The 13,038-nt window shown below is 34.9% G+C and overlaps 1 protein-coding gene and 1 long non-coding RNA gene across 2 annotated transcripts; one reads left to right on the forward strand and one right to left on the reverse strand.

Moving 5' to 3' along the window:
- Nucleotides 333–2,300, forward strand: LOC109227734. Its single transcript, XR_002068312.1, has 3 exons — nt 333–584; nt 1,964–2,101; nt 2,210–2,300. It is a non-coding gene; the product is annotated as an uncharacterized LOC109227734 (long non-coding RNA).
- On the reverse strand, nt 1,595–5,531 carry LOC109227727 (sulfoquinovosidase-like). Its single transcript, XM_019392928.1, has 8 exons — nt 4,415–5,531; nt 4,137–4,269; nt 3,549–3,764; nt 3,260–3,415; nt 2,927–3,179; nt 2,398–2,798; nt 2,170–2,286; nt 1,595–2,084 (listed from the first exon to the last, which is right to left on the reverse strand). Exons 1-8 carry the CDS (start codon nt 5,374–5,376, stop codon nt 1,749–1,751), a joined length of 2,574 nt encoding a protein of 857 aa, XP_019248473.1. The 5' UTR covers nt 5,377–5,531; the 3' UTR covers nt 1,595–1,748.

The following is a 13,038-nucleotide window of genomic DNA, read 5'->3' on the forward strand; positions in this document are numbered from 1 at the left end:
GCATAACTTCATGGAGGGAAATAAAGTTGCTCACTTTTTGGCCACCGAGGATCCAAGCAAGCAATCAACAATCCCCTTTCTCTTTTGGAACAACCATCGAATGCACTTTTGAAAATTGTCCATGATGATAAGATTGGCTCTACTAAATCTAGGCTTGTATCTACTACTATATTTGGTAAGTTAGTTGAACTTGGGAACCTTTTTACAACTTGCATTCCTAATGTAAACAATATGGTGGCAATACTTATGGATGAGCCCAATGGGACTCTTGCATTATATAATAGAATTAGTTAATGAATGAAAAGTTTTTAAAAAAAAAAAAAAAACACACAGGTTCCCAAGCTCGGCCAAATTATTGCGAACACTTCAATAGAACCGTTTATGTTAGTTCTGTTCCAATTGCTGCTTGATATCATGCAACCTTTAAAATTCTCTTCGCGTGAATAGCGCATAAATTGGTGTGCTCAAAGAGCCCAACAGGCAAATCGATCAAATCGCAACGAAATCAACAGGAAAGACCCGGCGATTCACGAAATTAACGGTCGAACGCCGGCAGCTCAGGTTCTGCTTTTTATTGCAAACAGGTTCGTTTCTGCACTTCTCTTTAAACATGTAAGCTCCAGTGTGTTCTGCTCTGGCTCTACTTTTTCTCTTAATTGTTGGGGCTTTTCAATCTACTCAGTTAGATTCTGTTGGAGTTTTAGCTAGCAGGCAATTGAGGCAAAGGAACTCTCATATGAGTTTGAACTTAATATATCAGTAATTGTGTCCTAAGCAGCTGACAACAAAATAAGGTTTTGCATCAGTGAATATATTCTTTGAATGTAACTGAAAGCTAGAAGCTCTGATTATTTGCTCGCTTTTTTTGCTACTTTTAATTGGAACACTCTGTTCAGAAGACTTAGATGGTTAAGAGAGTCAGGTTTGGATGTTAACTCTCTGAAGGCAAGTACTTAAGTTAATTTTTTCCTGTCAGAGTTCCAACACGCAGCATGTGACATATGGAATAATTGTAACTATATATAGCAACCTTTTGAAATAATGGGACTTTGGTTGTGTTGGTTGGCAGCAGCTAAAATCAAATTGTACTTACTGGTTCATGCATTCCACTTAGCCAAAATCAATAACTGATAATTAAGCTTGAAGAATGTGGTTTTGGTGTATTACAGTTTTGAAGCATGTCAACATTCTCTTCCTAACAGCACCTAGTTGAGCATTTTTACAATTTTGTTAACAGTTCACCAATTGTTACAAAAATTTTGCCCATGCACGCAGACAAGGGTAATCTAGTTTCTTTCGTTGGGTACGAGGCGCTTGGTTGTATCTATTCAGAAGATCTGACTAATAAATCGCATCTATGTCACATATATAAGATTATTGTTCAACTTCTGGTGAAATGTTAATGAAATGATAGTCTACAGGCGCTTAAAGGTGCAGAAATTTAAATCTCTAATCAGGAATATCTGAGGGATTTACTTATCCCTACAGACTGCTGTATTTATTCCCTCATGCAGAAGGGTGGTCACAAACTCTACGAATAATTTCCATTTGTTCAACTTCTGGTGAAATTTTAATGCGATGATAGTCGTTGGTATAAAGTCAAATGATTCTACTAAATAAATTCTTCAACTTTACACATGTATTATCACCAACATCCATGTACTTATGGAATAGAAAGAATGTTAAATGCTACTTTCATGGTTATGTGCCCTAAAACCAATTACATCATCTATCTCTAGGCTGTTGAATTATAAGACATTGTATTTGCTAAGTTTTTCCAGAAAGGTTTCTCCAACAGGAGAACCAACTTTAACAAAAATGGCAGGATATCCTATTGGTGCTTCCACCCAAGCGTCGGAACCTTGTGTTGAATACAGTTTTCCTGTCCAAATATGCTTCCATGAAGAGCTTTCTCCTATCGGGAAATAGACCTTAACATTTTCTTTGCCTTTGTCTAGCGCAGGTACCACAAGTATCTCTGTGCCAACTAGGAACTGCTCATGTGTTAAGCTATGTACATGTTCATCTTCTGGATAGTGAAGGAAGAGATGTCGACAAATTGGTAGCCCTTTCTGACAGGCTTCCTGTGTAATTCAACAAGGTACTAATTCTTAGATCTTTTGGTTTAAATTTTTTATTTTGAAAAACCAAACTGTGATCGTATATTACCTTAACTAGTTGAATCCTGTAAAACTTCCATGCTTTGTAGATCTTTGCAAGACGTGCGAAATGTGACAGTGTTCTATTATTGGAGTAGAACTGGTGGTTGCAAGATGGCTTGTTTCCCTGAATTAATATGTTCAGAAATGGCAAAACTCGTCAAATCTTTCAGCATTGAGAGTGGAAAGAAGAAAGAATCATGGAATTTGATTCCAGGGAATGAAATGATAAACTTACTTCATGTGTCCGGAACACGGTGGTGAAAGCGGAAAATTCCATCCATCGCAAGAGAAGCTCTTCACTTCTGTGATACTTGAAAAATGGTAAGTTTACAGCACAATAGCCTCCAATATCACTGTGATTAAGAGCATATCCTGAAAGTCCTCCGCTAAGCAAGCCAACCACTGCACTCTTGATGCCATCATTTTTTTGCCAACTCACCATTTGGTCTCCCTCCCAAAATAGCATTGCCCACTTAGGAGTATCCCTATAACCAGCCCTCATGAAGAAAACCAAAGTCTCCTCTGGATCTTCTCTCTCTTGGCCTACATGTGTGCTTCGCCATTCATCCACGAATTCCCTGTTGAGTTTTGCCCATAATTCAGGATATCTATTATGTGCTGCAATTGGATCTTCGCCTGAATAGTAAACACAAATGTTGGAGTTAACTTTGGTTAAATCAGCAATAAGGTGAAAGAAAACTTATATACTAGGGTGCTAGTATTTGACCCTCTTTTAAGTTGCTTTATTCACGTGCTTCTCGTACCTGAATACAAGCAGGCATCCACTGGAAGACCTTCGCCGAAATCTGCCATCCATCCTCTTACTCCATCATCTACCATTTCTTGCAGAATCTGCTTAAACCAATTCGTGGTATGTGGATGTGTCAAATCCAGCATCCCTACATCAAATGCTGTATTGGGCACCATATACGGTTCCCCATTCTTGTCTTTCACTAAGATATCCAACTTCTTTGCCTCCTCAAAATGGTGTCTCCTTATATTTGGCTTTTTATCCATCTGCAATTTTGAAGCAAAACTTTTAAAGGTTGTCCACCAGCAGTTCCACAAAATAAATGGTAAAGTTATGGGTTAAATACCGGAGCCAGACAAGGATTGCAATATGTCATCACTTTGATATGTTTCATATTAAGGTCTCGAATTAGTTGCTGCCATCCTGAGTATCTCGTTTCATCTGCTTCCCAATTCCACCAAAGTTGTGACCCAATGATTGTCTCTCTCTGCCCTACCCAATCCTGAACGAAGAGTATATGAAAAAAGATCTTACACATCTGAATCAATTTGAGTATTCTCTCTGTGTGATAAAATGTGAAAATAAGAAGGATGAGGCCTAGAATCTTTTTAGTTCCTTCATTGGAAAAGGTATACCTGCAACCAGAATGCTGATACTGGGACATCATATCTTTGCATTTCATTCCAAATACTGCGGACAGTGTCCGTGCCACCTTGCATTCCCACCACTGCACCAGAAATAATCCACTCTGGAAGAGGTGGGGGCCTTCCAATGCTTTCTGTGAGATGTTCAATGAGCTCACAAGGTGAGTTGCCGTGCAGTATCCGACCTCCAAACGAGTTCCCATGTAACTGCAACGTTATTTTAAATATTGAGGTGAGTATGAGAATTTGAACAAAATGTACATTTAAAGATTTATACATTCTTTCCTTCATATTCTCTGCTTTACCACTACATGTGTTGGGATTATTTCTTCTCGCCTGAATGTTCTTTTTGATATGGTACGAGATAAGATTGTCTTGTGTATCAAGGAAAAATACAGGTAAGTTTTATGCAGCAGATACTGTTGTATTGAGTTGGTGTTGGCCTGTTTAACATTTCTGAAAGTGCGCGATTCAAGATTTAACTCTTTAGCTTGACTTACACTATCATTATTCGGAAATTTCTGGGATTAACAAAATCATAATTAAGCAGGAAGACAGGAATTGTCAATAGTCACCTACCTGTATTTGAATTCTATCATCTCTTGTTAGATCAAACACGGAATAGTCATAACCCTCCAAGTAAAGTGACCTCATCTTTGATGTCATGTAGAATGGTGAAGGAGCATAAGTTGTGCTCCAGTCCCCCCCTGCCCTACATTAGACAGTAGTGCGCGTTTGAGTCTTTTGATAAAAACCGTATGATTGACATAGTTTTCACACAAGGGTTGAGTTAGAAAGATTTTCAACATAAATGGTAAGTTTAATGTAGTCTCCATGAGAAAATAATAAAAATGTACCTGTAACTAACTAAATTAGCTGCAAAGGTAATAGGTTGATCACCTCTTCCAATCCCTTGTTCTTGAACAAAAATGGGGACCCTCTTTCCTTTAAAGTCTAAATGAGAAAATTGCTCGCCGAAACCAAAGAATCTCTCATTTCTTTCACTTGCATATGTTAAACAAATCCTATTGAAATCACTGACTCCGGCAGTTTTCATCACCACGTTCTCCTCAGCGACAGTTTTTTTTCTTGACAGAAATCCAAACCACCCAGCTCTACGTCTCCGAATTCGACCAAATTTTAGAGAAAAGCTTCTGTAACTTCTTGGAGAAACTCTTTGTGGAAGTTGTAAATCTGGTTTTCCAATCCTCACTTGGAAACCAACTTGATTACAGTTTTTCTGATCAAACAGAAGCCAATATCTTGCAGAAGTGGAAGTTTCTTTCTCTGAAGATTCCATCAACTCTTTTCGTCTTGGAAATCTAACCTTCTTCTTTCTTTTATTGACACCATAAACTTTCCCTGTGATCATCAAAACAGGAAACTGGGAATTCTTTGGCAAAAATTGATCTTGATCGTGTAAGGACGTAGTGATATCAGATTGGTTTATGATGTTTATCTCTTCAATGGTTTGGTGATTACATACGAAATGAACATGTTTATCTTTGATCAGGAATGAACCTCTGCTTTCTTCGACTTCAGTTTCAGCAATAGCTGCAGAAATGAAAGCTTCTCCAGGGATGGTGGACCACAGGGACCTTGCTGGCTCAGACTTGTGAGAGATTGAAAGAAATCCTCCATCTTTTGAAGACCAACTCAACTGGAAATCTTTTCCAATGGTGTAGATCTGATGTGAACAAGGAAGTTTCTGAAAATTCAAGATCAAAGTTCCATATATCAATGGGAGAGTCTTTGGGTTGGCAGGGAATGGATTGTTGAAATGTTTGTGATGCTTTTTGGTGATTTTCAAAGTTGTCATGTTTGTTGAGAATAAAGTTGTATTCTATATGCAACTACTATTTATAATAGGCATGTATAATATTTTCATTGGCTAATAAAGATTCTGGTACAAGAACTTATACTTATGGGGGGCATAAAAGTCGTTGAGATCAAATTTAGTTTGCACATAGTTGTAAATTTTGACCACGTTCTCTTCTCTCTTTAATTTTGTAGCTGGACCTCTATAGATTGTTTTATGAAATTACAGGAATTTCACCCAATTAAATTGTTTTTATAAGGGGGTGGATTTGTAGGAGTTTAAGTATAAAGGCTACTTTCATGGTCTATATGCTTTCAGAATCTCCCCCTACTTTTGGGAAAGATTCAGAATCCAGTGTTAAATCTTAATTCCCATAAATAGTTCAATCTTTTCAACTTAGTATATTAAACAAGGTACAATCTTTTCACAAAATGTACAATATCTCATGTAATGCAATTTGTTGTGATAAAAGTAAAGTTACCTCTTCTTCTTTCTTTTTCTTTTTTTTTTTTCCGGAAAAGGGTTCAAAATGTCCCTAAACTGTTGAAAAATATTTAAAAATACCCTTCATCCACCTATTGGACTAAAAATACCTCTCCATCCACTTTTTTGCTTCACTTATGCCCTTTGACCGTTAGGTCAATGCTGAATTAAAAATAATTACTTTAAAAAAAAATTGCAAAATATTTTTGTGTTTTTAAACTAATGCACAGTAGTCCCACTAATTTAGTAAAGTTTTCTTCTTCTTTTTTCAGTTTTTACAAAAGACAACTCAGTTTTTACAAAAAAAAAAAAAATCAGTTTTTTTAAAGCATTATTTTGAAAAAATTGGAATTTTCTTTTGTAAAAACAGAAAAAAAAAATTGTTTTTAACAAAAATATTTTCGTCTTTTAAAAACTGAAAAAAATATTTTCAACAAATATTTTCATTTTTGAAAAATATTTTTTTAAAAATATTTCAGTTTTTAAAAAACAAAAATATTTTGTTAAAAAATGAAAATATTTTTTTTCAGTTTTTACAAAAAAAAATCCAGTTTTTACAAATTTATTTTTCCAGTTTTTACAAAGAACAAATGCTTTAAAAAACTGAAAAAAAATATTTTTCAAAAACAAAAATATTTTTTTCAGTTTTTAAGAAACGGAAATATTTTATTAAAAACAATTTTTTTCTGTTTTTAAAATTTTTTTCAGTAATTACAAAAAAATGCTTTAAAAAACTGAAACTGAATTGTTTTTTGTAAAAAAAGAAGAAGAAGGCTTTACTAAATTAGTGGACTACTGGTGCATTAGTTTTAAAAAAATAAAAATTTGCAAAATATTTTTTTTTGTAATTATTTTTAATTCAGCATTGACCTAACGGTCAAAGGGCATAAGTGAACCAAAAAGATGGGTGAATGGGTATTTTTTGCCGAATGGGTGGATGAAGGTCATTTTTAAACCTTTTCCAATAGTTTATGGGCATTTTAAACCCTTTTCCGTTTTTTTTTTGCTGAAGAAATGTTTTATTTATAATAAATAAAATAACTGTTACAAAAAGTCACCCTACGATTAAAATTAACGTGATAATATGATAAAGGGAGAATATTCAAAAATAGTCATATTTACAAGTGGCCATTCAAAAATAGCCACAGTTTCAAAACTAATCGAAATAGCCACTTTTCATGTAAAGAAACTCTGAACAATAACACTTTTCAAAATCCGAAAAATACTCCATCATAATATACTGGAGTTCCAGCATAATATACCGATCTAGCATAATATGCTAGAAGTTCATACACAGGTGCTCCAATCTCCAGTATATTATGCTGGAACTTTCTGCTTGTTAGAGTTCCAGCATAATATACCGGTCCAGCATAATATGCTGGAAGTTCATACACAGGTGCTCCAATCTCCAGTATATTATGCTGGAACTTTCTGCGTGTTGGAGTTCCAGCATAATATACTGGAGTTCCAATAACAATATACCAGTCCAGCTAGTGGCGAAGCTAGGAATTTCTCCAAGGGTGTTCAAATTTAAAAGAAGTGAAAAGGATTCCGACAAAGGGTGTTCAATATGTGTTATATACTTTTAAAATGTAATATTTTACCTATGTAAACAATGCAATTTTTCGATAAAGGGTGGTCAGTTGACCACCCTTATCAATATGTGGCTTCGCCAATGAGTCCAGCATAATATGTTGGAAGTTCTTATACAGGTGCATCGATCTCAAGTATATTATGCTGGAACTTTATGCGTGTTGCAGCAAAATAGAGGCTATTTTTCAATGACTTTACAAATACTATCTATTTCTGAATGACCAGTCTGAAAACTGGCTAGCCCGTACTATTTTTACTATGATAACACACTTCAAGCCTGTTTGGCCAAACTGCCAAAAACTGCTTATTTTGAAATGTATTTTTTTCAGGAGTATTTTTTTCAAAAGTACTTTTGAAAAATAGTTTGTGTTTGGCCAATTCATTTAAGAAATACTTTTTGCAACATTTGGTAAACAAATTATGTTTGGCCAATCTTTTTAAAAAGTGCTTTTGAGTGTTAAATTACCAAAAAGGATAGTACAAAGGTCTTATAATTATTTTAAAGTGAAAAATGAACTTAAATATTTATTGTGAAGACTTTTTTTTATTTAATTAAAATATAAAACATAAAGTAAACATACATATAAAAAATTTAAATCAATATAATATATATATAGTTATATCAAAGCGTATAATATTATCTTTTATAATTACTTCTTTTCATCATTCGGTATGAATTAGAAGTCTATTCCACAAATTACTATATATTGATAATACACCATGAAATAATAAGCAAAGTCACTCACACATGATAATATTTCTCAACAACTTCATCTCTAGTTCTATCATACAACACCTACATATTAGTAGAAGACTTGTCTTGCATTTCTAAAGGAATACCAGAAGGCCCATCTCCTTCCTCAATGCATAGTAATGTCTTCATTAGCACAATAGTTGAATTCCTTATCGATAGAAAAATGTCGTCAGATGAAATTATATATAGTCGTGGTAGTTGTAACAAGATGATTATGAGCGTCAAACTTGAAAGATGACATTGAGCATAAAATAGAATTAATTTTAAATATATAAAAATAAATTATTTTCGTAAAAAAAATAGTTAAGTATGTTTAAATTCAAATTCAAAAAAGTAACTAATTATTAACCATACAGAATGCATAATTTATTTGTTTTTAATTTTTTTTAAAAAAACTAATTATTACCTAACCTAACTAACTTTCTCCTAAATTGTCAAGTTACTTATTGTGAGACTGTCACTTGGCTTAATGTAGAGGCTTTTTTTTAATAATATATAAATTATGCGAGAAAATTGTAAATTTATTACCTATTTGTAGGTAATTTTCACAAATTAGATTTTTCATAATTGTTCTATAGATTCGGGAATTAATAGCCTATAACAGAAGAAATTACAAATGATTATTTGTAGGAAGAGAATTGATAATCCAAAGAAGGATGTGGATAATTTGTTTTCGTGTGAAAAAAGAGAAGATAATATGGAAAGTTACAAGACATTACACAGAAAAAATCAAAAACAAGAAAAATCAAATAAGAATTTGGAAATATATATATANTTTTTAGGGTAAACAATATGATATATATAATTTTAAAAGAATGGTAGAAACTAGAAACAAAAAAAAGAAGCTTAAATTAGTAAGGGATAATTTGAAAAATATAAATTTATTGTGAGGGTAGTTTTGTCTTGAATAAATTAATTTTCTGCTTCTTGGAATAAGTTAGAATTTCCGCTTCTTCCCAAAAGCAAAAAAACTGCTTTTGCTGCTTGTACTTTGGGCCAAACAGCTTAAATTTTTTTAAAAAGAACTTATTCATGAAAAAAAAACGTACTTTTAACCTCCTAAAAGCTTGGCCAAAGAGGCTAGAAATATTTGGTTTTCTAATAGAATAAGCTACCGACTCTGCCATCACGATAATTGCTCTATTTTCAGTAGAAAATGTTTTAAAAAATTGCATTTGAGATATTTTGATGTGGTATTTTAATCTTTGACCAATGAAAAAATAACAATTTTAAGAATTAAAGCTAAAACCGAAACTAATTTCTCCAGCCATATTAATTATGATTATATTTTATCTCAAGTCTAAGGATTTAATGATTTGCATTTTCCCAAAGATGACTACGGGATTTGTACAAGACGTAAAGCAAATGACAAATGTAGCAAACTTTATATGAAATGTAGGTCGGACGCTGCCAAAATTAACATTTGACCTTCAAATTCAAAATAATAAGATGACCAGATGGTTAATGTAAAAATTATTACTATTACTATTAGTGTATATAAATTAATTTGTTTTCCATATATCCACTTGTACGGCACCTGAGCATCATTTTCAGAAGAAGTTACCGAACTCTCCTCTACCGCGTTAATTTATCAATATTAGCTTAGCGGTTCCTTAAATACTTTATCCAACCAGACACAATCCAACAACCATATGGAAAACTCAGCACATAATTTTTTGGACACTAATATTAAAACCCGTGCGATACGTCTACAGTAACAAAAAATAATAATCATATCAAATTGTAATCTAACTTGTTCGAGCACATTAGGTTATATTACTTTAATAAAATTATAACTATCTTCTTATTTTAATTGCAATATATCCGATAAGAAAAATTCTATGATGTTATATCTTTATTTTAAATTATAATAATAAAGTAATCTAAATTATAAATATTAGAAGTTCATGATATATCTTATATGATTCTTTTTTTTGGCATATGTTGGAGCGCAGTACTTCTAGGGGTGGATTGTATCTGGATGGAATATAAATTAAATACATTATGCACCTAGACCTAATTAAGTCTACTGTCTACCAATTGAACTAAAGAAATACTATCAGCTTTACTTCTGGACCATTGAATATTTTTTTTTCTATTTTTTCTATCTATATCATATGGAAAACCATGATGGTGGACCAAGGGTGTGACTGTATGGAGTAAAATCGGTTGATAATAAATGGTCAAATGATAACATGACAGGTAGAATCGAAAATAGGCAAAGGACGAGTTGGGAAACAGCCGATACAACGAGTGTGGCCGGTACCGAGCAGACTCCTAGGGGAACATAGTCCACGGTAGAAGTTCAAAAGTCTGCCATCGGATAGCATTCAATGAGGTAATATTCACTAACAATAAATGAGCGCCGCTGCAGAGAATATTTGCATTCAAGGCTTGCCCTTATATGTTCATCAATGGCATCTTTATTATCATTTAAGAAGAGCTTGATTCTAGGATCTCGTTCCCCTAGGTAGAGCTATAAATAGCAGGTTCAGCAGCCATTGTAAGGACATGAAATATTCTATATAAAAAAGGCTATATTTTACTATTTTGCTATGAAATTAACAACTTTTTTTTCACTTCGTCGTTACTTCAAGTTTTGCTCTCGGAGATGCTGGGTTCGAAGCCAGGCTTGTTATCTTCTTCAATTTCAATCGTTAAATATAAATTTTAATATTATCTCTTTATAATTTTTGGATCAAATCAAATCGCTTGTCTATAAACCACGTAACAAATTTAACTGTACCGTTTTATGGGTAAACAATTTGGCACCCACAGTGGGGCATAGACAATTGCGCAATTACTTTGATTCATTCGTTTATTACTAACTAGTTTTGATTCTTTCCTTAGTAAAAACTAAATATGACAACATTCATTCATTTATTACTAACTAGTTTTGATTATTTCCTTAGTAAAAACCAAATATGATAGCTAATGATGTCAACATCACATACAACATTGAGGAACACGAAGAATTCTCCCAATATGATGACTTAATCAGTGAGACTCGCAATGAAGGGGATGATACGACCTCGTTACGAGATACTCAGTACCCTCGACACGTGAGGGAGCCAACTCCTGATGACGCAGAGGAGGAACACATCATAAAAACGGTCAAACTTCTGAGGGAGCAGCATAAAGAAATCATGAATCACCTCTCAAGGCAGGATCATGTGATGACGGAGGTAAAACAAGCATTTTCAGGTGCCTTCAATAACACAAACGGAAGGGGCCCGGTTCCTCCCAGTGTTACTGCAAATCAAATGGCTCAGAGGGTCGATAACAACACTCCAAGGGATGAAGTCGATTCGGATGGAGCCGATGGAACCAGTAGTGGATCCCGGAATAACAACGGGGATGATCCCTTCAAGAATGAACTAATGAGGTTTATGAGAGAAATTAATGCACGAATGGATCAAAATGCGAAGGAGTTTCATGCTCGGATGGATCAAATTCTGGGTACACCACCGGTACTAAAAGGCCATATTTGACAAAATACACGCAATTGCCATTTAAGTCGAGCGTAGCACCATATTGAATTCCGAAGAGGTTCAAGATTTCGGACATACCAAAATACGATGGGACTTCGGATCCACAGGAGCACATCACGACCTACACCATGGTTGTGAAAGGGAGCAATTTGGCTCAACATGAGATCTAGTCGGTCTTGTTGAAGAAGTTAGGTGAAACCCTCATGAAGGGGGCCCTGCCATAGTATTCTCTCTTATCCGAGTATTCAATTGATTCTTTTGAGATACTTACAGACTCATTCATTAAAGCACATTCTGGAGCAAGGAAGGTTCAGGACAGAAAGGCGGACACATTTAGGATTGCACAAGGCAAATCCGAAATGCTGCAGGAATTTGTGATCCGGTTCCATAAAGAAAGGATGGTGCTACCGGTGGTTCCAGATGAGTAGGTAGCGGAGGCATTCACAAAGGGTTTAGATCCATTGAGTTCTGATGCCCCCCCCCCCCCCAAGCTGAAGGATAGCCTGCTCGAGTTTTAGGAAACCATATGGACAGATGTCCATAACCGATATGAGTCAAAAATAAGGATAAAAGACGATCAACTTGGGTATTCAATATTGACTAAGGGGCGAGGTCGAGACAAAATGCAGGACAAATTCAAGAGCAACTTTAATGCAGACTGGCGATCCTCTAGAGGTTGATTTCTACCGTATGAGAAGGCCAATGTGCGTACCAGTAGAAGGTTTCAGCCATCAGATAGGTTTGCTTCGACAGAAGGGCCGATCGGGGTCGTAATATCAGTTCTTTACAGGAGAAGGAGATGACAGGGGCTCGAGACTCTACATACCCCATGTTGTTAGATTACAACTTTAACATCTGTTTGGTAGAGTTGGTATCAGCAATGCGAAATATCAAAGAAGCACGGTTCCCGAAGCCAATTCGGTCACACCCTAGCCAGAGGGATCCCAGTTTTATGGTGTGAATACCATGGGACTCATGGCCATAGAACTGGGGACTGCCGACATCTTCGCGAAGAGGTGGCGACATTGTTGAAGAATGGCCATATCTTAGGGAATTCCTAAGTGATCGAGCCAAGAACAACAATAGAAGAAGCCCGGATAATGTGGAGTCTTCGAAGGCAGTAGAAGGGTCACCTCAGATGACTATCAACATGATCTTAGGAGGAAACGAAGCCAATGGTGCTACCTTCTCAGCATCTAAGAAAACGAAGATATCGGTGACTCAGAACAAGAGGCTCTCGGAAGTAGCAGAAAATGATATCACCTTCACAGTGGAGGACGATGTCGGACTTCTTCTGCCACCCAATGATGCTTTAGTAATCTCTCTTAATATTTTAGATTT

This window comes from Nicotiana attenuata, chromosome 1, assembly GCF_001879085.1.
Source record: "Nicotiana attenuata strain UT chromosome 1, NIATTr2, whole genome shotgun sequence".
Taxonomy (NCBI): Eukaryota; Viridiplantae; Streptophyta; class Magnoliopsida; order Solanales; family Solanaceae; genus Nicotiana; species Nicotiana attenuata.